The sequence below is a fragment of the Mustelus asterias genome, chromosome 26 (genome assembly GCF_964213995.1).
Source record: "Mustelus asterias chromosome 26, sMusAst1.hap1.1, whole genome shotgun sequence".
Taxonomy (NCBI): Eukaryota; Metazoa; Chordata; class Chondrichthyes; order Carcharhiniformes; family Triakidae; genus Mustelus; species Mustelus asterias.
In genome coordinates this window covers 41,495,633-41,521,978 of record NC_135826.1, presented here as the reverse complement: position 1 = coordinate 41,521,978, position 26,346 = coordinate 41,495,633, and the positions used below count along the sequence as shown (strand labels likewise).

General features: G+C 47.3%; 1 protein-coding gene across 7 annotated transcripts in view; it reads right to left on the bottom strand.

Annotated features, from left to right (window-relative positions):
* The window catches only part of LOC144479625 (3',5'-cyclic-AMP phosphodiesterase 4C-like), a 330,099-nt gene that overhangs the window by 96,764 nt on the left and 206,989 nt on the right, over positions 1 to 26,346 (bottom strand). The window contains exon 1 of one of the 7 annotated variants that reach the window (XM_078198564.1): positions 11,348 to 12,368. The exons of 5 other annotated variants lie outside the window; for them this stretch is intronic. In XM_078198564.1, coding sequence (XP_078054690.1) covers positions 11,348 to 11,433 — 86 coding nt within the window. In that variant the 5' untranslated portion in view covers positions 11,434 to 12,368. Of the gene's footprint in view, positions 1 to 11,347; positions 12,369 to 26,346 lie in introns of those variants that run through there. One more of the 7 variants, XM_078198562.1, reaches the window with a different exon arrangement.

The following is a 26,346-nucleotide window of genomic DNA, read 5'->3' as shown; positions in this document are numbered from 1 at the left end:
GCCTCCCTGTAAAGTTCCTGTGAAAGTGAACCAGCTTTTTTTTTTAAAGTCAGAAAGCACAGCGACAATTGTGTACAGCAAGATCCCACTAACAGCCGTGTGAAAGGCCATCAGGATGAAGGAGACTGAAGGAGAAACCAACGATCATAGAATCCCGACAGTACAGAAGGAGGCCATTCGGCCCATCGAGCCTGCACCAACCACAATCCCACCCAGGCCCTATCCCTGTAACCCCATGTATTTACCCTGCCAATCCCCCTGACACTAAGGGGCAATTTAGCACGGCCAATCCACCTAACCCGCACATCTTGGGACTGTGGGAAGAAAGTGCATGATCAGCCATGATGATATTGAATGGTGGTAGAGGCTCAAAGGGCCGAATGGCCTCCTCCTGCCCCTATTTTCAATGTTTTCTATGAAGCCGGAGCACCCAGAGGAAACCCACGCAGACACGGGGAGAACGTGCAGACTCCGCACAGACAGTGGCTCAAGGTCGGAATTGAACTCGGGTCCCTGGCGCTGTGAGGCGGCAGTGCCAACCACTGCTGCCCCATTTACTACAGCCAGGGTTAACCAGAGTGAGTTCGAGAGGCTCAGCTCCTGAGCTCCGGCAAGACATAGAAACTAGAAGCAGGAGTAGGCCATTCGGCCCTTCGGGCCTGCTCCACCATTCATTTTGATCATGGCTGATCATCGAATTCAATATCCTGATCCCCCCATATCCCTTGATCCCTTTAGCCCCAAGAGCGATATCTAATTTCTTCTTGAAATCAGACAACGTTTTGGCCTCAACTACTTTCTGTGGGAGTGAATTCCACACATTCACCACCCTCTGGGTGAAGAAATTTCTCCTCACCTCAGTTCTAAAAGGTTTACCCTTATCCTCAAACTATGACCCCTAGTTCTGGATTCCCCCACCATTGGGAACATTCTTTCTGAATCTACCCTGTCTAACCCTGTTAGAATTTTATAAGTTTCTATGAGATTCCCTCTCGCTCTTCTAAACTCCAGTGAATATAATCCTAACCGACTTAGTCTCTCCTCATATGACAGACCTGCTATATCGAGAATCAGCCGGGTAAACCAAGACCAAGAACACCCAGCACAAACTAACTTTCTCTCAGCAAATGCACTATTTGTTTTTGGAAAGCAGAGTGAGTTTTACTTTTAGAATGTTGCGTCTCAGGAGACTGACTGTGTTCACAGGACTCTGAGAAAGGTCCTAACTTGTTTACTTAATGGATAACTTGCACTACGGGTAGAAGCAAGACTTCTATTTATGTTCCGACAGCCAAGCTAGCCTCTTCTTATCTTCTTTAAAAGACTGAAGATCCGTGGGGCCTTTGACACGTGTTCACGGAGCAAATCCACGGGGAGCAAGGATGAGTCAGGACTAGGAAGTGCCCAGTTCAAGCCCAGGCCAGTAGTTTCCATCGGCTTTCTTCAGACAGACTCTCCGCAAAGCTGCTCCAGTGACGTTCAAGAAGGTGGGTCTGGGGCGGAAGATCTGCTCCGCGCCCCTGGGACGAAGCTTGCATGCCGAGGCTCTGGAATCTTGGATCTTGCCCTGCCAGCCGAGTTGCAGCAATGGGAGTTAAATCAGCCTGGCTGGCTAAGCAGGGACCTCATGGGCCTCAGACAGGGAGGGGGGTTTCCCATTGGAAAGCCCCACAGTCAGGAGACCAGACAGGATTAGACCCAGCACGACAACAACAACACCCAAACATGCACCATAGAAAGCATTCTTTCTGGTTGTATCACAGCTTGGTATGTCATCATCATAACATTGGAACATTGGTTCAGGAAGAGACCATTCAGGTCTGAGAGCTACTGACCTTGTCTGATGAAAGAAAGAGATTTGCATTTTTTTTGTAATGCCTTCAGATCTTTCAATCAGTCACCTGTCATCTTGTGATGTCAGAAATGCAGCAGCCAATTTGTGCACAGCAAGCTCCCACAACGACGCAATACGACAACGACCAGATAATGTGATGATGATATTTATCCCTCAAATGACATTAGATGAAGCAGGATAGAGGCAGCTTCGCGTGAAGCATAGGTAAGCAGGCAGACACCTGATGGGCCAAATGGCCAGTTACTGTGTCAGAAATCTTCAGAGTGCCAGAGAGATCGTTCCGACACCGATCGCTCCTGTACCTGCGTCACTGCTGCACACAGTTACTTCACAACTTGGTCGCACGGTGATCTCAACGATTGTCAATTTCGTGCTAATATTTACTAATCCCCTCCACCCCCCACCTTAAATTCCTCCAAATACTCCCCCCATTCCCAAACATTCTGTTTCGCTGACTCAAGCTTTTTCTAACCAGCCCCATTAATTAGTGATGGAGTGTTTCATGCCATTAAAACCTTGCCCAATGTAACAGCCTCTCAGAGTTCAATAAACGTTCCATTCCCAACATGCACATCTTGGCTTGAAAGAGCAAAAAAAAACCAATTCTCCTCCAGTAAGAATGTTTGCAAAAGGTTTTAAATGTTCTTGTGAGGAAGTAAATTATTTGAGAGGGCACAGTCTGTGTTGAGGTCATTGGCTGCAAAACTGTTAGAATGTTTTGTATATAATTGTCATTGAAAAATATATTAACAATATTCCTTTTATTGATAAATTGCTACTCAGAGCTGCAGCACCTTCTCCCCCGACACCCATCCCACTGTGCCTGGACCATTGCATGGAAACTAGAAGCAGGAGATGGCCATTCGGCCCTTCGAAACTGCTCCACCATTCATTATGATCATGGCTGATCATCAAATTCAATATCTTGATCTCACCTTCCCCCTTTATCCTACGAGCCCTAAGAACCATACCCTGAGCTCCAATTGTTGACACAGGCCTGGACCTCAATGTCAAAGTTCATTTATTAGTCCAAGTAAGCTCACATTATAACACTGCAATGAAGTTACTGTGAAAATCCCCTAGTCGCCACACTCCGGCACCTGTTCGGGTACACTGAGGGAGAATTTAGCACGGCCAGTGTGATGCGCATCAATTGGACACGAGGCACAAAGCTTCGGTAAAAGAAGGCTTTTATTAACTAACAATGGAACTATCAGAACTTTAACACACTATCCCAGACTGAAGAGGTCCCGCTCGAGCAGGGGGTCTTATACCTCTCCCAGGAGGCGGAGCCCGACTGGGATGTGCCACACCAGTTACAACCACAGGTGTATCAATCCCACCCTAGCCCAACAACAACATTAGAACAACCCAACAGTGGGAACCAACGATGGTTCACCACACAGTGCACCTAAACGTTCGGACTGTGGGAGAAAACCGGAACACCCGGAAGAAACCCCCACACAGACACGGGGAGAACGTGCAGACTCCACACAGACAGTGACCCAAGCCGGGAATCGAACCCGGGTCCCTGGTGCTGTGAAGTGGGCAGTGCTAACCACTGTGCCGCCCTCCCGAGGACCCAAGCATAGTTCGGACATTGGGTTGTGTTGCAAATGGCCTGGACACCAAAGAAAGTAATAGGAACCAGAAAAGGCCATTCAGACCAACCAACCTGTTCTGCCTTTCAAAGAGATCATGCCCGATTTATATCTTAACTCCATCCTCTTGGCTCCATAGCTTGCCCTAGAATAATCTATCAATGTCAGTTTTAAAATGGTCAACTGAGCTGCCATCTCCTGCCTTTCAATGACAGAATATTTTACAACACCTCAGATTATGTTCGCTCGTCCTGGACAAACACACCAGTGGAAGAAATTCCACCAATTCCATTCAAAACCTCAATCAAATCTCCCCTTAACCTTCACATAATCACTGGTCAATAGTGGAATTTTAATTCAATAAAAATCTGGAGTTAAAAGTCTAATGATGTCAATTGTCGTATAAAAAATCCATCAGGGTTCAACACTTAAATGCCCCTCTGGAATGGTCTAGCAAACACTCAGTTCAAGGGCAATTAGAAATGGGCAGTAAATACTGACCCAGTGACGCTGCCCACACCCCGAATGAATAAAAAAGTCCAAACTGTTCATTACCTCAGCATCGCTGAGACAGGTTTCCGAGTCTATCGTCCCTGATGGTATAACCCCCAACATTGTCCGCCTCTGTCTCATCATTTGCTGCTGAAACTCTTAACCACGCCATTGTTACTTCCAGACTAACTATTCACGACACTCTCCTGCCCGATTTCCTAATTCAAATAAACTTGAGCATCGCCGCTGTCCAGATCCAAACTCCAAGTCCTGTTCACCCAGCACCCACCACACTCGCGGACGTACATAGAATCAGCGCCAGACCGGGAGGCAATTTAAATTCCCACCCTCACATTCGAATACCTCTTATGGGTTTGCTATCACTGTAACTCCCCTCCCTCCTTCTCCCTACCCCCCCACCCACCCTCTCCCCTCACCCGCCCCCACCTCTTGTCCACCTTCCTCACCCCTGATGGGTGGGCTTTCAGTTGTCGAGGCCAATGATACACTTATCTCCCTCATCCTCTCCGCCTCGCTCCCTCACTTTGCCTCTTTCAGACGCTTTTCAAGACCAACCCCTTTGCACAAAACATTTGCTTGTCAGTCTCACGATCTCGACACAAACATACAAATTAGGAACAGAAGCAGGCCATTCGGCCCCTCGATCCTGCTCCGTCATTCAACGAGATCATGGTTGATCTGATTGTAACCTCCTGCCCGCACTGATAACCTGTCATCCCCTAGTTTAACAAGAATCTAGGAAATTTGGCATGTCCGCTACAACTCTGACCAATTTCTACAGATGCTCTGTAGAAAGCATTCTTTCTGGTTACGTCACAGTCTGGTATGGGCTCCTGCTCTGCCCAAGACTGCAAGAAACTACAAAGGGTCGTGAAAGAAGCCCAGTCCATCACTCAAACCAGCCTCCCATCCCATTGACTCTGTCTACACTTCCCGCTGCCTCGGCAAAGCAGCCAGCATTATTAAGGACCCCACGCACCCCGGACATTCTTTCTTCCATCTTCTTCCACTGGGAAAAAGATACAAAAGTCTGAGGTCACGTACCAACTGATTCAAGAACAGCTTCTTCCCTGCTGCTGTCAGACTTTTGAATGGACCTACCTCGCATTAAGTTGATCTTTCTCTACACCCTAGCTATGACTGTAACACTACATTCTGTAACCTTTCCTTCCCTTAACACCTATGAACGAACAGTATGCTTTGTCTATATAGCGCGCAAGAAACAACATTTTACACTGTATACTAATACATGTGACAATAATAAATCAAATCAAAACCTCTGCCTGAAAACTATTCAAACACTCTGCTTCCATCGCCTTTGAGGAAGAGTGTTCGAGGGACTCACAACCCTCAGAAAATATTTCTCCTTATCCCCATGTGTAGCTCAGTGCCAATTCAATTCTGATTATATTCCTATGACTTGTCCCGTGTGGTTAAAGGTGCTATATCAATGCAAGTTGTTGAAGGGGGAGGATGTAAATGAGACACCAGGCATAACACCAGAGGAGACATTGCACCATCAGAAAGTAATGACAAGCGTGTTACTGGTGTCAGTGAGTGAGTGTGAGTGGGGGGTGGGGAGCAGAGAGATGCTCACAGCCTGAACACTGTAACTGAGGGGGAAGATCAGTAATCTGCTTCAGTGCTTTTGTTACGAATGCTGTGGATAAAGGGAATGATTGATTATTGGAGGGGTTTTGACCTCAGAAGCAGAGAGAGGAAACACACTGATTGCTTTTTGCTCAAATCAGTGCCAGCCACATAAGAACATCTGGAGGCAGTTCCATTGAATGAGTTGAAGAAAAATACAATTAGTCCCATTTTAATGTGGCTCCTACCTTTCCCCAACTCCTTCCACCCCCCCCTTACCCCCACTCCCCCAGCTCCCCGCCCCCCCCCCCCGCCAGCTCTGCAGGAGCGAGCTACAAACTGAGATACTGACACTGGACACCATCCCATGACCTCACAATTGGCTGTTCGACTGCTGACGGCATCGCAGCCGAGCGCTGTTCTCCCGGAGAAGTCATTGAGATGGTGATTGAGCACTGGGAGAGCACGTACAGAACAAGAATGAGATTGGTATGTGCAGAATATGCAGCAACTTGCATATCTTGAGCTGGCATGCACAGAGTGGAATAACTTCTGATTTCACACCAGATAGACCAAGACCTCCTCAGTCCAGAGGTTTTTGTCCAATCCCTATTACTCGCCACTTTCCTGTTAAGCAGCAAAATTGGCCACAATATTTATCAGGAAGACTAAACAACTTTTAAAGCAATTATTTAACGCCTTCAACATTCTCAAGACATTCCCAAAGGGCTTTACGAGCAAGGGGGTACATTGTAAAGTGTGGCCACTGGTGTAATGTAGGAAACACGGCAGCCAATTTAGTGCACAGCAGGATCCCACAAACAGCAGTGTGATAATGGCCGGACAACATGTCTCAGTGATGATGATCGAGGGACCGTCAGGCACTCCCCGCACTCTTCTAACTGAGACAGGGCAGAAAGATCCACAAATGCGGGGCAGCACGGTGGCACAGTGGTTAGCACTGCTGCCTCACAGCGCCAGGGCCCCAGGTTCAATTCCCAGCTTGGGTCACTGTCTGTGCGGAGTTTGCACGTTCTCCCCATGTCTCCGTGAGTTTCCTCCGGGTGCTCCGGTTTCCTCCCACAGTCCAAAGATGTGCAGCCACGCTAAGTGTCGGGTGATTAGCAGGATAAATGGTGTGAGGTTATGGAAGCAGGGCCTGGGGGGGATTGTGGTCGGTACAGACTCGATGGGCCAAATGGCCTCCTTCTGTACTGTAGGATTCTATGCCTCAAACAAACGAAAGCACTGACAGTGCAGCATTCCCACAGTACGGTGCTGGGAGCGGCAGCTCAGATTTCGGGGGTTGTGTCTCTGTGTTGAGACTTGAACCCATGTCTTTGTAACTCAAAATGTTGAGAACGGCACCCGCTGTATCAACTTGTGTGTGTGTGTGTGTATGTGTGTATATATATATATATATATATATATATATATATATATAGATAGAGAGAGAGAGACTCAATCCCCCCCGCCTCCCCGAGAGTTCTGCAATGGCCTGTTCCACAGATACACCCATAACTATCGACTTGGATTCTGTTTACGCATGATTTATTCCCCTTATCCATGAACCGATTCCATCAGAACATCACCAGCTGGTCCTAGAATCAATACACACAGCAGCCTGAGGCAGCACTCATTTAGAGAAATAGACAACAACAACTTCATTAATATAACACCTTCAAAGACAGTGAAACACACCAAGGAGTTTCACAGAGAGGCTCAGAGCGGCAGAGGGGCATTTATTCCAGAGCTTAGGGCACAGACAGCTGAAAGCATAGCCGCCAGTGACAGAATGATGAAAAGTAGGGACGTGCAAAAGAAATGAAGATATCTCGGAGGCTGTAGGAGTTACAGAGTGGGAGAGCGGAGGGAGTTACAGAGTGGGTGAGTGGAGGGAGTTACAGAGTGGGTGAGCGGAGGGAGTTACAGAGTGGGAGAGTGGAGGGAGTTACAGAGTGGGAGAGTGGAGGGAGTTACAGAGTGGGAGAGGGCAGAGAGTTACAGAGCGGGAGAGTGCAGAGAGTTACAGAGTGGGCAAGTGGAGGGAGTTACAGAGTGGGAGAGTGCAGAAAGTTACAGAGTGGGCGAGTGCAGAGAGTTACAGAGTGGGAGAGTGCAGAGAGTTACAGAGTGGGAGAGTGCAGAAAGTTACAGAGTGGGCGAGTGGAGGGAGTTACAGAGTGGGAGAGTGCAGAGAGTTACAGAGTGGGAGAGTGCAGAAAGTTACAGAGTGGGCGAGTGGAGGGAGTTACAGAGTGGGATAGTGCAGAGAGTTACAGAGTGGGAGAGTGCAGAGAGTTACAGAGTGGGAGAGTGCAGAGAGTTACAGAGTGGGAGAGTGCAGAGAGTTACAGAGTGGGAGAGTGCAGAGAGTTACAGAGTGGGAGAGCGGAGGGAGTTACAGAGTGGGAGAGTGGAGGGAGTTACAGAGTGGGAGAGTGGAGGGAGTTACAGAGTGGGAGAGGGCAGAGAGTTACAGAGCGGGAGAGTGCAGAGAGTTACAGAGTGGGCGAGTGGAGGGAGTTACAGAGTGGGAGAGTGCAGAAAGTTACAGAGTGGGTGAGTGGAGGGAGTTACAGAGTGGGAGAGTGCAGAGAGTTACAGAGTGGGAGAGTGCAGAGAGTTACAGAGTGGGAGAGTGCAGAGAGTTACAGAGTGGGAGAGTGCAGAGAGTTACAGAGTGGGAGAGTGCAGAGAGTTACAGAGTGGGAGAGTGCAGAGAGTTACAGAATGCAGAGATGAGGCTGCGAGAGGGATTTCAAAACAAGGAGAGGGATTTTAAACGGAGTTGCTGTGTGATTGGGAGTCAGAGTCGCCCACTGAGCACAGGGGGTGATGGGCGATTGGGGCTCGGTGTGAGTTAGGATATGTGCACCTGGCTGGGAGGGTATTCGAGTGTTCAATCAGAGATTGTCCAAAACTGCTGCAATCTCCAGTCAAAGACACTGAGCCACACCAAATCCAAAACAGGAAGACAGGTTTGGCTCATCAACCCCTCCCTTCAAAATGCTGAACCACAAAATCTAGAGATTGGAGGAGCTGGGATTGCCTCCCTTGCAGCAGGGAAGCTTAATGGAACCATCCATAACAAGGAGGATAAAAGCAAAACACTGCGGATGCTGGAATTTGAAACATAAACAGAAAGTGTTGGAAAATCTCAGCAAGTCTGACAGCGTCCGTGGAGAGTGAATAGAGCCAACGTTTCGAGTCTGGATGAATCATCGTCAGAGCGAAGGCAAAGAGAATCAGCAGAGATCTATACTATGAGGGTGGTGCGGTGAGGGGGTAGAATGGGACAAAGGGAATGTAAATGAGGATGCAGAAGATGCTAAAAGTGTCCATTAAGCGATCAGAATGCGAGAATGGCAGAACAGAGGTACAGATTGTGAAGGGGCTGCCTGAGGAATGTGGCAGTTGCCCTGAAAGGAGGTGAGGGGGGGGGGGGGGGGGAGAGGAGAGCTGGAATGGAAAAGTGGAAAAATGGAGGAGAGAAAGGAGGATGATAAAATGGATGAATAAGATGAAACAAAATGAAATAAAATAAATGGAAAAATGGGATGAAGGTGGAGGAGAGAGTTCGAGCTCTGTAACGTGTCCAATGGGAAGCTGAGGTCCTGGCTATGCTCTGGGTACAAAGGACTTTGCCCACGTCCCGTCTGCAGAGATACACACGCACGCATGCACGCAATCAGTTACTGCACAGTGCAGTGACTGATCAGAGCTAGGCAAACACAACACAGCCAAATCCCACAAGCAGCCATCCACTATCAAGATGGGGGAGAAATCTTAGCTTGGACACTGGAAAACTCTCTTCCTTTTTCCTGGATAGTGCAGTGGGATTTTTTCCCTGTCCACCTTCCCTGAACAGAACCCTACTTTAAAATCTCATCCAAAAGGTGGCACATCAGACAATGCAGCACTCGCCCAGTAACTGCACTGATATGAAAAGCTGGATTATAAACTTCAGACATGATGCGTGGTGTGAATTGTCAACCAGAGCCAGCTCTGTGCTACACCATAGAATCCCTGCAGTGCAGAAGGAGGCCATCCAGCCCATCGAGTCTGCACCTACTCTCTGAAAGAGCCACACACCCAGGCCCTCCCCTCCACCCTGTCCCAGTAACCCTGCACATTGACCATGGCTAACCCACCTGACCTGCACATCTTTGGACTGTGGGAGGAAACAAGGGCACGCGGAGGAAACCGATGTAGACACAGGGAGGATGTGCAAACTCCACACAGTGTGGAGTTTGCACAAGGCCAGAATTGAACCCGGGTCTCTGGCACAATGAGGCAGCAGTGCTAACCACTGTGCCATCGTGTCTATCCACAACAGAATTGGCCAAGCAATACAGCAATTTCAATGGCCCAGAAATAAAAGTTAGACTTGCATTTCTAAAGCACCTTTCACAACCTCAGGAAGTCCCAAAGATCTTCACAGCTAATACAGTACGTTAAATGTAAAATCACTACCGTAACATAGGAAACACAGCAACAAATTTGTGCACAGCAAGCTTCCACAAATAGCAAAGTTAACAGATCATCTGCTTCAGTGATCTTGGTTGAGGAATACAAATCTGCCACTTGTACCCCTGCCCTTCTTTGAAATAATGCCATGTGATCTTCATCGTCCTCCTGAGAAAGCAGATGGGACCTTCAACAGTGCAGCATTCCCTCAGTACTGGCACTGGGAGTGTCAGCTGGGATTTTGCACTCATGGTTCCAGATTGAGACTTGACAACCTTTCAGTTGCAATTGCTCTGATATGGACAGGGTCAGCGCTGGGGGAGCGCCGCACCGCCGCGGGGTCAGCGCTGGGGGAGCGCCGCACCGCTGCGGGGTCAGCGCTGGGGGAGCGCCGCACCGCTGCGGGGTCAGCGCTGGGGGAGCGCCACACCGCCACGGGGTCAGAGTGTGCTGTATTTTGGATGATAGCCACTAATAGTTGGCAACCTGGTCAATATTTACCCCTCAATCAAGATTACAAAATTAGATGGGGGATGAAGGGAGAAATCAGACTGCTATTTGTGGAATCTTGCTGTTCAGAAATTGGCTACTGAGTCTCCTGTATTAAAACAACGAGTACAGTTGAGAAAATTCACTAACTGTAGAAGTCTTTGAGAGATCCATAAAGTGCTTTGTGTCTAACTCTCAGGGTTAGAGTGAACATAAGAACTAGGAGCAGGAGTAGGCCATCTGACCCCTCGAGCCTGCTCCGCCATTCAATAAGATCATGGCTGATCTTTTCGTGGACTCAGCTCCACTTACCCACCCACTCACCATAACCCTTAATTCTTTTACTGTTGAAAAATCTATCTTTGCCTTAAAAGCATTCAATGAGGTAGCCTCAACTGCTTCAATGGGCAGGGAATTCCATAGATTCACAACCCTTTGGGTGGTGAAGTTCCTCCTCAACTCAGTCCTAAATCTGCTTCCTCTTATTTTGAGACCATGCCCCCCTAGTTCTAGTTTTACCTGCCAGTGGAAACAACCTCCCTGCTTCTATCATATCTATTCCCTTCATAATTGTATATGTAGGATCCCCCCCCCCCTCCTTCCCTCCCCATTCTTCTAAATTCCAATGAATATAGTCCCAGTCTACTTAGTCTCTCCTCATAAGCCAATCCTCTCAACTCTGGAATCAACCTAGTGAATCTTCTCTGCACCCCCTCCTGTGCCAGTGGCTCAGAGCTGAGATTGTATATGGGTTTAAGCTTTAAAGAGCCTTCAGCTTCTGCCACTGTTGCTTTCTCTGTATCCTCCCCCTCCCCCCCAAGTAACTCACCAAATCCACGAGTGTCTGCGACTGGGGAAGTGGCTGAACTGTAGCCGCCTCAGCCTCTCCTTCTGCTCCCAACCCAGAGAATCCATCTATTCCCAAACTCCTGGCAATCGCTGTCCTCAGAGGCGCCACTGGGCAAAATTTAACATCTTCCTCTTGGAGCTGGACTTCACCGGGAGAGAGTCGGGGGGTGGGGGTGGAAACAGTAGCTAAAGATAGTCTGGAGTTTGAATTTTTCCAAATCTGGCTTCACTACAGCAGCAGCCGCTGAGCAGAGCTGCCTGTCCAGGTGTTGTGAGAGTTTTGGGGGAATTATCCACGGTTCATACCTGGCTGTAAACCACCCACCCGGAAATCATTCCACAAGTGCCCATTTCTCCAGGATATGAGAAGCAGAGAGGACCACACCTGGGACAGCTCCAGAAACCGCAGCCCCAACCACGCTTGGTATTTCCAGCAAAAAAAAATCTCAACTCCTCTTCCCAAATAAAAAACGCACCGAGGCAGAGAAAACTCCAAAGCAGTCTATGCGAGAAGTTTCTCCAGTTTGCTGAGTTTCCTCCTCCTGGGGGTGGGGGGCTGTTTCTTCCCCCTTTCTCTGCAGTGTGATACAGGACAGGCTCTTATTCTGAGTTCAGTTTAACAAGTTCCTTTCCGGATAAGACACACGATTCAGGGGCTAAGGAGGAAGTTGTAGACTCTTCTGCAGTTGAGAATCTTGTGCAGTCGATGGTCCGTCCCGGGATTCTCACCTGAGCTCCAACAATCAGGCCATTCACAGGAAAACGCAACTCCCAATCCAACCCCCCCAGATCCGGGTAGCGTTTACAAGTTCACACGCTTCTTGGAGTCTGATACTGGTTATCAGCCCCTCTGTACAGAGTCGAATCCCTCTCCTTTTCACAAACCTCCCCCCGCAGCTGTTCACGGATTTATTTGAGCTGTTCACTGCTCAATGAGTAATTCCCCCACCCAGAAGCGGAATGAATTTGCTCCTGTGTCTTCCTGGACAAGAGTTTGTCTCAAACACTCCTGCCTGGGTTGTGCTCGAATTTTGCTTTTTCAGTGTTGTGGGAGGAATCACAGTCAGAGGCTGGCTCACAGCCCTGGGGTATAGGTACAGATTTCAGCGGGGAACAGGATTGATTGTGTGTGGTTTTAGATTTTCTAAATGAACTCTTCTGCCTTTCCAGGGGCTAAATATAACATCAGAGGGTTTTTTTTGCGTTTTGGTCCATACCATAGCTTCCCACTGATAAGGGAATGTTTGTTCAGAAAGAGAAAAAGAATGTCAGAGGGGAGAATGTGCAGACTTTTGTTAACAGGGTTTGTATTAACCCTTTCAGCCATCCCAAGAGGTGGCGGGCAGCCTCGACTCTCACACCTCCCCTGCCTTCCCCTCAGGGACCTGGGCTGGAGGTCACACCGATCGTCCGACCCAACTGTCTGCCCCTCTACTGCGGCTATATTCCATGGCCGGGTGTCCCTGGCGAGGGAGTATGCGGTGTCCGAGGGCACTGTTAACACCTTCCGTGCCCACTGGGCACCACAGGGACTGGGGTGCATTACTGACCCCTTTAATCACATTTTAATTTGACGTTTTAAGTTTCCTTTCCACTTTGTCTTTTGTTCCAGGCAGTTACCCTCCTTTTGAGAGCCGCCCCTTGTTAATTTGGGTTAGTTTATTTGATTGGCCAGAAAGATTGGCCTGGAGGTCACACCTTGACCTCCAGTGTCAGCCTCAATCTGAGTGGGCTGTCCTTGTCTCCAGGTCAACTCCCAGTCCAGAGAGCTGAGCAGCGCCCAGTGCAGCGCTGGGGGAGTACTGCACTGTCAGAGGGGCTGTCTTTTGGATGGGATCTTAAACCCTCTGTCAGAGATGTAATAGATTCCATCCCGCAATTTTGATGGAGACCCAATGACCAGGGTCCGGGCAAATATTTATCTCTCTGCCAACAGCACCAAGAATGGATCATAGAATCTCTGCAGTGCAGAAGAGACCATTCGGCCCATTGAGTCAACACCGAGTCTGTGACAGAGTATCTTACCCAGGCCCTCTCCCCTGCCCTATCCCCATAACCCCACACATTTACCATGGCGAAACCCCCTAACCTATACATCTCGGGACACTAAGGGCAATTTTAGCATGGCCAATCAACCTAACCCACACACCTTTGGATTGTGGGAGGAAACTGGAGCATCCGGAGGAAACCCACGCAGACACAGGGAGAATGTGCAAACTTCACACAGAGACTGGAATTGAACCTGGATCCCTGGCGCTGTGAGGCAGCAGTGCTAACCACTGTGCCACCGTGCCGCCCTGATCATCTGACCATTATCACATCGCTTTTGTGAGATCCTGCTGTGCACAGATTTCCTAACAGACAACAGTGACTACACTTTAGGAAAGTACTTCATTGGCTGTAAAGTGCTTCAGGGTATTGGAGGCCATGGCAGGTGCTATAGAAATGTAGGTTGTTTTGTTTTTAAAAGGTCAATCACCCCCTGCCCACTGCAGCCAGGTAACCCCAGCTGGGATGTTCGAGGAGCACGGTTATCAGGCCAGCACTGGGTTGGGGGGCGTGGGATTGACACCCCGATCATACCTGTTGACAATGACTGACTAGATTCATGCATCATGAAAGGACTCTTGGGTGAGATTCTGAGCAACCATCTTCACTGAAGCTGCAATATCTTCACACCAAAACTCCAAGATTACATTATGTTTAATTTAGTTTATTTATTAGTGTCACAAGTAGGCTTACATTAACACTGCAATGAAGTTACTGTGAAAACCCCCTAGTCGCCACACTCCGGCGCCTGTTCGGGTACACTGAGGGAGAATTTAGCATGACCAGTGCACCCTAACCAGCACATCTTTCGGACTGTGGGAGGAAACCAGAGCACCCGGAGGAAAACCCACGCAGACACAGGGAGAGCGTGCAGACTCAACACAGACAGTCACCCAAGCCGGGAATCGAAGCTGGGTCCCTGGCGCTGTGAAGCAGCAGTGCTAACCACTGTGCCACCGTGTCACCCACGATAGAGATGAAATAAACCAGGCTTGTAGTCTTTGGAAAATAAAAGATTACGTAATGGTTTAAACTGAGGATTGTTGACAGGAGTGATAGAAACATTCTCCGTTGGAAAGAGGGGCTGGCAGTAGGTGACAAACTTTAACATTAGAGACAGTCTATTTCAGAGAGAGGTTTGGAAACACTTTTTCATACATAAGGGTGGTAGAACTATAAAGTTTATTTATTAATGTCACAAGTAGGCTTACATTAACACTGCAATGAAGTTACTATGAAAACCCCTAGTCACCATACTCTGGCGCCTGTTCAGGTACACTGAGGGAGAATTTAGCATGACCAATGCATCTAACCAGCACGTCTTTCAGACTGTAATACAGGAGTTGGGACGTCTTGTTAAAGTTGTACAAGACATTGGTAAAGCCACACTTGGAATACTGTGTGCAATTCTGGTCACCCTATTAGAGAAAGGATATTATTAAACTAGAAAGAGTGCAGAAAAGATTTACTAGGATGCTACCGGGACTTGATGGATTGAATTATAAGGAGAGGCTGGATAGATTGGGACTTTTTTCTCTGGAGCGTAGGAGGCTGTGGGGTGACCTTATAGAGGTCTATAAAATAATGAGGGGGAGGTAGTCAATATCTTTTCCCAAAGATAGGGGAGTCTAAAACTAGAGGGCATAGATTTAAGGTGAGAGGGGAGAGATACAAAAGTGTTTAGTGGGGCAATTTTTTCACTCAGAGGGTGGTGAGTGTCTGGAACAAGCTGCCAGAGGTAGTAGTAGAGGCGGGTACAATTTTATCTTTTAAAAAGCATTTAGATAGTTACATGGGTAAGATGGGTACAGGGGGATATGGGCCAAATGCGGGCAATTGGGATTAGCTTAGGCGTTTCAAAAAAAAAGGGCGGCATGGACAAGTTGGGCCAAAGGGCCTGTTTCCATGCTGTAAACCTCTATGACTCTATAACACTGCAATGAAGTTACTGTGAAAATCCCCTAGTCGCCACACTCCGGTGCCTGTTCAGGTCAATTCACCTAACCTGCATGTCTTTCGGACTGTGGGAGGAAACCAGAGCATCCGGAGGAAACCCACGCAGACACAGGAAGAATGTGCAGACTCCACACTGACAGTGACCCAAGCCAGGGATCGAACCTAGGTCCCTGGCACTGTGAGGCAACAGTGCTAACCACTGTGCCACCAATTATAGAACGCTCCCCAAAAGAAGCAGTGAATGCTCACACGATTAGTCATTTAAAATCTGAGACTGACAGATTTTGCTTGATAAGGGTGTAAAAAGTCTGTGGAGCCAAGGTCGGTGCATGGAAGCAGATCAGATACACACTAACTGAGTAGTCAAGCAGGCTTTCGAGGCTAAGTGACCTCTTCCTATTCCAATGTTCTTATTTGATTATTGCTGAAAAGTGAAAGATGAGTTTCCAAAGCTTTTCATTTTGCACTCATTAGGACAAACACAAGAATACCAAATTTCAAACAATCACAACAATTCACAGGGTTCTGATTGAACAAAGAATAAAGAAAATTACAGCACAGGAACAGGTCCTTCGGCTCTCCAAGCCTGCACCGACCATGCTGCCCGACTGAACTAAAGCCCCCTACCCTTGATTGGCAAGTTGACTCTGATTGGCCAAGGGGATGCAATGGAGAAAGCAACAAGGAACTAAAGTCTTCCCAAGCTCCCGGGTAATTCAAAAAAAGGCGCAAGGCTTGGACATATTCCTTTTGTTTGCAGGGTATGGGTATCTCATAGTCAGTGACCCATTCTCTGCAAATGTAAGCAGTTTGTTGAAGTGTTATGATTCATAAACATTGATACCTCAGTCACTGCCGATATGGCAAACAGTGTGTTTCCATTGTAGAGTGTTAGTGAATGCAGCCAGCACTTTGTACACCCAAGTTCCCACATTCCAACATCTGCAATGCTGCATCCCCCATGTTTGGAATGAGTAATGAGCCTGGCCCATTCTTCATCGGCCAAGGAGATTAAAAGCAGACATTAGGGCCCCTCAATTATATCGGTTGTGGGATGGGTGGTTGGGGGAGTAGTGTGTGTGTGGGGGGGGGGGGGGTGCACAATTCATATTCTAGTCAGCTGCCAAAGGCACCGATTAAATGAGTGAGGTAGAGAGTGAGAGAGGTTCAGGGAGGGAATTCCAGAGATTAGGATCCAGACAGTTGAAGGCAGGGCTGCCAATGGCGGAGCGATTAAAATCGTGAATATGCAAGGGGGGACAGATTTGGAGGAGGGAAGAGATCTGGGAGGGTTGAGGGCTGGAGGAGATTACAGAGACTGGATCAATCAAAAGCCCTTCCCTCACTGCATCAAAACAAATGATCAGAAACAGAAAACAAAGGCACGCAGGAACATTCAATACAGACAGCATTGATGTCAATGGTGTTAGTGCCAGCATCACAGTAACGTCACAAAGCTTATAACCACATACCATTAGCTTCTGCACCTGGCAAATCAATGTGCAGGAGAAGTGACACAACTTGTAGGGAAGGGAGTGCCCAAACTCAAACAGGGAATACAGGATTGGTGAGTAACCCGAGAACTGGGGAAATGTAACTCATCTCTGAAATAGTCAGCAATGTTTAATTTCTGTAAATAAGGGGCGTGTGCTTTATCTGCAAGTTGCCTTTCGCCTCTTTCATACAGAAAACAACTCAAACTAGTTCATATAAACTAGAACTAAGGAAGGAAACTGGCTGTGATATCAGGATTCGATGATTGAAAACAATAATTATACGGGCTTTAAAAATGAAATGGTACTTTTACCCAACATTACTTTCTTTGAATTCTCTTCCCCACCCCCACAATTCTTCAGCCATACTCCCTTAGTTAATATTGACACGTTGCCTCAGTTAATCCTCCTCAAGTATTTATCCAATTCCCTTTTAAAGTTAATATTGAATTTATCTAACCCCGTGGAGTACCTGTCCTGGGAGTGTTTGATGGGGGACAGTGTAGAGGGAGCTTTACTCTGTATCTAACCCCGTGCTGTACCTGTCCTGGGAGTGTTTGATGGGGATAGTGTAGAGGGAGCTTTACTCTGTATGTAACCCCGTGCTGTACCTGTCCTGGGAGTGTTTGATGGGGACAGTGCAGAGGGAGCTTTACTCTGTATCTAACCCCGTGCTGTACCTGTCCTGGGAGTGTTTGATGGGAATAGTGTAGAGGGAGCTTTACTCTGTATCTTTTTTTAATTCATTCGTGGGACATGGGCGTCGCTGGCTGGGCCAGCATTTCTTGCCCATCCCTAGTTGCCCTTGAGAAGGTGGTGGTGAGCTGCCTTCTTGAATCGCTGCAGTCCATGTTCCGTGGGTTGACCCACAATGCCGTTAGGAAGGGAATTCCAGGATTTTGACCCATCGACTGCGAAGGAACGGCCGATATATTTCCAAGTCAGGATGGTGAGTGGCTTGGAGGGGAACTTGCAGGTGGTGGTGTTCCCATGTATCTGCTGCCCTTGTCCTTCTAGATGGAAGTGGTCGTGGGTTTGGAAGGTGCTGTCTAAGGATCTTTGGTGAATTGCTGCAGTGCATCTTGTAGATAGTACACTCTGCTGCTACTGAGCGTCGGTGGTGGAGGGAGTGGATGTTTGTGGATGTGGTGCCAATCAAGCGGGCTGCTTTGTCCTGGATGGTGTTGAGCCTCTTGAGTGTTGTTGGAGCTGCACCCATCCATCACACTCCTGACTTGTGCCTTGTAGATGGTGGATAGACTTTGGGGAGTCAGGAGGTGAGTTACTCACTGCAGTATTCCTAGCCTCTGACCTGCTCTTGTAGCCAGTGTGTTTATGTGGTGAGTCCAGTTGGGTTTCTGGTCAATGGTAACCCCATGAATGTTGACAATGGGGGATTCAGCGATGGTAACACCATTGAATGTCAAAGGGTGGTGGTTAGAGTGTCTCTTATTGGTGATCTAACCCCATGCTGTACCTGTCCTGGGAGTGTTTGATGGGGACAGTGTAGAGAGAGCTTTACTCTGTATCTAACCCCATGCTGTACCTGTCCTGGGAGTGTTTGATGGGGACAGTGTAGAGGGAGCTTTACTCTGTATCTAACCCCATGCTGTACCTGTCCTGGGAGTGTTTGATGGGGACAGTGTAGAGAGCGCTTTACTCTGTATCTAACCACATGCTGTACCTGTCCTGGCAGTGTTTGATGGCAAGAGTTTTAACAACACCAGGTTAAAGTCCAACAGGTTTATTTGGTAGCAAATGCCATCTAAGCTGGGAATGGTGCTTAGTGTAAAATAATGCAAAGCCAAAAGTCGACACCCATTCATCGGTCCCTCAATTTTCTCTCATTTATCGATTAATCACCGACTGTTCACAGGTTGCTGAGCGGCAACAATCAATACAGATAAGGAAATGTGAGTAACCAACACCAGCAGGTTTAGTCAAATCAGCTCCCCGATAACAATAAATGCTCAAGTTTCAGACGGTTTAGTTCTATTTTTTAAACGTGCACTAACGTTAATCTGTGTTTTTACAGTTCATTTAATCGCTTTTGGGAGAGATTTTTGATTGTACATCCTCGGATCAGGCCAAAACACAACACAGTCACACTCCCGTGAGTGTGATGCAGGAAACCTGCCAGGCGGTATACACAGCAAGATCCCATAAATGATCAGATAATCTGTTCATGTGATTTTTGTTGAGGAATAACCATTTCAGAAGTGTGTGTGTGTGATGGTTTGTTCGATGGTTAGGATGTGATGCACAATGATTCTAATGGGGCAATTTCAATCTCTGGACCAGCTGCCATAGTTTATACCTCCATGCTTTGTCCCATGTTTGTGGAATGGCGCCCCTCAAACTATATATAACCAATTGTCCCTCTCTAATGGTGGGAGATGCCCATAAGACCATAAGATATAGGAGCAGAATTAGGCCATTCGGCCCATCGAGTTTGCTCCACCATTCAATCACGGCTGATAAATTTCTCAACCCTATTCTCCTGCCCTTTCCCCATAACCTTTGATCCCTTTACCAATCAAGAACCTATCTATCTCTGTCTGAAATACACTCAATGACCTGGCCTCCACAGCCTTCTGTGGCAATGAATTCCGTAGATTCACCACCCTCTGGCTGAAGAAATTCCCAGTTCTAAAGTGTCGTCCCTTTACTCTGAGGCTGTGCCCCTCAGATCCTACTCTCTCCAACTAATGGAGACATCTTCCCCATGTCCACTCTATCCAGGCCTTTCACTATTCTGTAAGTTTCAATGAGATCCCCCCTCACCCTTCTAAATTCCATCGAGTACAGACCCAGATGCTCCTCTAACATCAAGCTTTTCATTCCAGGAATCATTCTCGTGAACCTCCTCTGGACCCTCTCCAAGGCCAGCACATCCTTCCTTAGATACTGGGCCCAAAATTGCTCGCAATATTCCAATCATGGCCTGACCAGAGCCTTATACAGCCTCAGCAGTACATCCCTGCAGTGTGTACTCTAGTCCTCTCAAAATGAATGCTCACATTGCATTTGCCTTCCTAACTGCCAACTCTACCTGCACGTTAACCTTAATAGAATCCTGAACTAGAACTCCCAAGTCCCTTTGCGCTTCAGGTTTCTGAATTATCTCCCCATTTAGAAAATAGTTTATGCCCCTATTCTTCCTACCAAAATGCTTAACCTCGCACATTGTATTCTATCTGCCACTTCTTTGCCCACTCTTCTAACCTGTCTCGAATCAATACAACCCTTCAACTGACAGACTCCAAGAAGGCATACGGCATGCTTGACTTCATTGGCCGGGGCATTGAGTTTAAAAATTGGCAAGTCATGTTGCAGCTTTGGTTAGGCTGCACTTGGAATATAGTGTTCAATTCTGGTTGCCACACTACCAGAAGGATGTGGAGGCTTTGGAGAGGGTACAGAAAACATTTACCAGGATGGTCTATGAGTAGACGTTGGAGAAACTTGGTTTGTTCTCACTGAACGACGGAGGTTGAGGGGAGACCTGATAGAAATCTACAAGATTATGAGGAGCATGGACAGAATGGATAGTCAAAAGCTTTTACGCAGGGTGGAAGAGTCAATTAGGAGGGGGCATAGGTTTACGGTGCGAAGGGCAAGGTTTAAAGGAGATGTACGAGGCAAGTTTTTTACACAGAAGATGGCGGGTGCCTGGAGCTCACCGCCGGGAGAGGTAGTGGAAGCAGATACAATACAATGATGACCTTTAAGGGTGGTCTTGACTAATACATGAATAGGATGAGAACAGAGGGATATGGTCCCTGGAAGGGTAGGATGTTTTAGTTAAGTTGGGCAGCATGGCTGGTACAGGCTTGGAGGGCCGAAGAGCCTGTTCCTATGCTGTAATTTCCTTTGTTCTTTGTTCTATCCAAATCCTTCTGCATCCTCCCCACCTTCTCAGTACTACTTGTTCCTCCACCTATCTTTGTATCATCTGCAAACTTAGCCATATTGCCCTCAGTTCCTTCATCTAGATTATTGATGTATAAAGTGAAAAGTTGTGGTTCCAACACTGACCCCTGCAGAACTCCACTAGTCACTCGCTGCCATCCTGAAAAGGACCCCTTTATCCCCACTCTCTGCTTTCTGCCAGTCAGCCAATCTTCTATCCATGCTAGTACCTTGCCTCTAACACCATTGGCTCTTACTCAGCAGCCTCCTATATGACACTTTGTCAAAGGCCTTCTGGAAATCCAAGTAGATAACATCCACTGGCTCTCCTTTGTCTAACTTGCTCGTTATATGGTCTATGGACCTTTGTGCACTGCAACTAATTCCTTTACCACTATTCTTAATAAGTGCCCGTGGACTGGTGTAAGCACAGTAAGAAGTCTCACAACACCAGGTTAAAGTCCAACAGGTTTATTTGGTAGCATGAGCTTTCAGAGTGCTGCTCCTTCATCACCTGATGAAGGAGCAGCCCTCCGAAAGCTTGTGCTACCAAATAAACCTGTTGGACTTTAACTTGGCGTTGTGACATTTCTTAATGGACAGCACATATGCAAGTGTCCAAAAGAAAAATCTGAAGGTGTCATGGGTCAGTAAGTAACCTCCTCATCTCAGAGACAAAAGATTATGGGTTCAAGCCCCCAGTCCAACATGAGTACAATATCCAGGCTGACATTCCCAGTGTAGTGCTGCAGGAAAGAGTGACGCACTACTGAAATTGCCAACTTTCTGTTGAGATTTTACATCAAGATCCGTTCTTCACTCTCAGGTGGATGTGAAAAATCCCATGGAACAACTACAAGAACAATGAGCAATAGTCTTCAGTAGAACAAACTGGTAAAAATCGACAGACATGTTTAGCACTGCTGCCTCACAGCGCCAGGGACCCGGGTTCGATTCCCGGCTTGGGTCACTGTCTGTGCGGAGTTTGCACTTTCTCCCCGTGTCTACGTGGGTTTCCTCCGGGTGCTCTGATTTCCTCCCACACTCCGAATATGTCCAGGTTAGGGGGAATGGCCGTGCTAAATTGCCCTTCAGTATCCAAAGATGTGTAGATTAGGTGCAGAAACAGAAAATGCTGGAAAATCTCAGCATCCGTGCAGAGAGAATAGAGGCAACATTTCGAGTCAGAATGGCCCTTTGTCATTCTGACGAAGGTGGATTGGCCATGCTAAATTGGCCCTTAGTGTCTCATTGAGGGAAATTGCGCGGTAAATACGTGGGATTGCACAGATAGGATCTGGGTGGGATGCTCTATTGGAGAGTCGGTGCAGACTCAATGGGCTGAATGGCCTCCTTCTGCACTGTAGGGATTCTATGAGATGTGATGAATGAAACCTAACAAAGAGAAGGGTGGAGTGATGTATCTTGATGGGATGTCTGAGGGGTGACATTATGAACTAAATGGTAGAATTTTAAAGGCGATGCAAGAACAGAGGAACCTGGGGTTGTAAGTACACAAATTATTGAGGGTGACAGGACACATTTTCTGTTAAAAAGCAATCAGGGTCAGAAGCAACATGGGGAAACTTTTACCCAGCAAGGTGTTGTGATCTGGAATACACTGCCTGAAAAGATGGTGGAAGCACATTTAATAGTGACTTTCACAAGGAAATTGGAAAAATACTGGAAGGGCAGTGGGGCAAATTCCATTGCTCCATCAAAATGTCACACAGACATGAGGGGCTGAGTGGCCTCTTTCTGTGCTGTAAGTTTCCATGAACTGCAGGAGCATTCTCCCCGGTGACCTGGTCAGCATTTATTCCTCAAGGAAGAATCACTAAAACAGATTATCTGCTAGTTAATATTTGTGGGATCTTGCTGTGCGCAAATTGGCTGCTGCGTTTCCTACATTGGAAATGCGACTGAATTTCAGGAGAATGATATTGGCTGTACAGTGCTTTGGGATGGTCCAGTGTTTGTGAGAGTCAATGTTCAAATTCAAGCTCTCTCTCTCTGTCTGTCTGTCTCTCCCTCTGTCTCTCCGTCTCTGTCTCGCTCTCCCTGTCTCTCTCCGTCTCTCTCTCTCTTTGTCTCTCTCTGTCTCTGTCTCTCTCTCTCTCTCTTTGTCTCTCTTTGTCTCTGTTTCTCTCTCTGTCTCCGCTGTGAGACACACTGGTAGTTTTCATTTATATTTTGGTTTCCGAGTGGTTCTTTCATTTGCCCTTTCAGATTGCTCAGTTAATCCTGTTGTTTAACTTTGTCCAAGCTCATCGCCACCAGGATTCATTTCTCCCCTTTTAGCTTTCATGTCAGTTCCTTGCTCTGAACAGCTGTACAAATACTTTTTCTGTATATTTCCATTGTTTCATTTCCATCCTTCCACCATTGGTGACAGTGCAATCAGCTGCCGGGGGCCAAAGCTCTGAAAATCCCCCCCTTTAAACCTCTCTGCCTTCACAATGTTCTGTAAAACCTATATCTTTATCCATTGATAAACTGTCTTTGCTAATGGCTTCATTGAAGAGCCTTGGGATGGTTCACTGCTTTAACGGTGCTATATAAATGCAAGTGGTTGTAAATCACTCTACATCCACCACACCACCTCCCCCCGCCCCCCCTCACATCCCCCACCAACGACCATGCTTCTTGCTTTCATTATTTCACAATGACATCCATGAACACAGTCCTACGAGTGGAGGGGATGGGCAGACCAGACTATGGGGTTGGTTCACCCACCACTCAATTTAAGAATCATTTCTTCCCTCCCGGTGAAGGGATATCTGTCCCTCCACACTGCAAACTCACAGGACATTTAGTGATGATGCACCCATTACTCCGGAGCAGTGCTAACCCACACCTCACAATGGCATCATTCAATTGCTTCTGAAGTCATTTCATTGTTTTAATCTTTCCACCTTCACTTTCATTTAGTTGTCAATGATGTTCAAGCCCAACACCTGGGAGTGTTTGATGGGGGACAGTGTGGAGGGAGTTTTACTCTGTATCTAACCCCGTGCTGTACCTCTCATGGGAGTGTTTGATGGGGACAGTGTAGAGGGAGCTTTACTCTGTATCTAACCCCGTGCTGTACCTGTCCTGGGAGTGTTTGATGGGGACAGTGTAGAGGGAGTTTTACTCTGTATCTAACCCCGTGCTGTACCTGTCCTGGGAGTTTTTGATGGGGACAGTGTAGAGGGAGCTTTACTCTGTATCTAACCCCGTGCTGTACCTGTCCTGGGAGTTTTTGATGGGGACAGTGTAGAGGGAGCTTTACTCTGTATCTAATCCTGTGTTGTACTTGTCCTGGGAATGTCTGATGGGGACTGTGTGGAGGGAGCTTTACTCTGTATCTAACCCCATGCTGTACCTGTCCTGGGAGTGTTTGATGGGGGACAGTGTAGAGGGAGCTTTACTCTGTATCTAACACCGGGCTGTACCTGTCCTGGGAGTGTTTGATGGGGGACAGTGTAGAGGGAGCTTTACTCTGTATCTAATCCTGTGTTGTTCTTGTCCTGGGAATGTCTGATGGGGACATTCATGTATCCGGAGTAATGTATCTAACACTGGGCTGCACCTGTCCTGGCAGTGTTTGATGGGGGACAGTGTAGAGGGAGCTTTACTCTGTATCTAACCCCGTGCTGTACCTGTCCTGGGAATGTTTGATGGGGACAGTGTAGAGGGAGCTTTACTCTGTATCTAACCCCGTGCTGTACCTGTCCTGGGAGTGTTTGATGGGGGACAGTGTAGAGGGAGCTTTACTCTGTATCTAACCCCATGCTGTACCTGTCCTGGGAATGTTTGATGGGGACAGTGTAGAGGGAGCTTTACTCTGTATATAACCCCGTGCTGTACCTGTCCTGCAAGTGTTTGATGGGGTCAGTGAGTTTTACTCTCTAACCAGAGCTGTAGCTGCTCTGTCAGTGATCAGTGATGGCATTAATTACCTGACATTATCAAATTCATTACAAGCTCTCCAAATGAACATGCAATCAATTCTGAAGATGAAAATGAATTTGTGCAGGTTGGAGCTGGCAGGGTCCAGGTAGAGCAGGAACCAATTCACTGTGCAGTATTCCCGATGTCTCGGGGCTCCTTAATAAGCAGTTACAGTAGTCTGCAATTATTCAGACAGGTAAATCATCAGAACACATTATCCTCTGATTTCACTGTTTGTGAATCTCCTATCATACAGGCACGTAGATAATGCTGACCATCACATACTTCTGGTACATTAATTTTTCCATGTACCAGTCACGTTCCGATATGTAGTTAGCATGCCAGCCTGATGTTAATTAGATATAAAATTCCGGGTTTTCCGGGAGCCTTTGAAGCCAATGCCAGTTCCATGATTTCAGCTGGAATGCTTGGCTTAGCTCCATCCTTCGGAGATGCCGGACTAAATAAGGAAGCGAGCTGGCTGCCTCCGCAACTCCTGTTATTTATAACATGTGTTTCCAATTAACTCTTGCTGATACATTCCAACTACTTACAAAATGTGCGTTAAATGACATTCTGACAAAAGCCTCTTTTGTGAGTTTCCGCTGCCCCGCCTCCACTGCCCCCATTCTCCCACACTGAGGCTCTGGGATTGTTCTGAGTGTGTGAACACTGGGTTCCGTTGCTATTGTTTCTGATTGTCCCTGCACATACTGAAAGGGAAATCTTCACCTGGTCTCACAATAATGTCCGTCAGTTGCAACTCAGTGGGTGGAACACTCTGTTCTTCCTCGCTGGATTGTGGGTTCCAGCTTCAGTACGTATTCCAGGCTGACATTCCCAAAGCAGCACTGAGGGAATGCTGCACTGTCAGAAGTACCATCTTTTGGTTGAGATGGCAAACCACATCTGTATCTATTCTCTCAATTGGGCATTATTTCAAGTATCTTTGTCTTCAGTGTCCTGGACTGAACCAACATTTCTAAAACTGATTACAATATAGAACAAAGAACAAAGAAAATTACAGCACAGGAACAGGCCCTTCAGCCTTCCAAGCCTGCACCGACCATGCTGCCCGACTGAACTAAAACTTCCTACCTTTCCGGGGACCATATCCCTCTATTCCCATCCTATTCATGTATTTGTCAAGACGTTCCTTAAAAGTCACTATCATATCTGCTTCCACTACCTCCTCCGGCCACGAGTTCCAGGCACCCACCACCCTCTGTGTAAACAACTTGCCTCGTACATCTCCTTTAAATCTTGCCCCTCACACCTTAAACCTATGCCCCCTAGTAATTGACTCTTCCACCCTGGGAAAAAGCTTCTGTCCATGCCCCTCATAATCTTGTAGACTTCTATCAGGTCACCCCTTAACCTCTGTCATTCCACTGAGAACAAACTGAGTTTCTCCAACCTCTCCTCATAGCTAATGCTCTCCTCATACCAGGCAACATCCTGGTAAATCTTTTGGATACCCTCTCCAAAGCCTCCACATCCTTCTGCTAATGTGGCGACCAGAATTGAACACTATATTCCAAGTGCGGCCTAACTAAGGTTCTATAAGGCTGCAATGTGATTTGCCAATTTTAAAATTCAATGCCCCGGCTGATGAAGGCAAGCATGCCATATG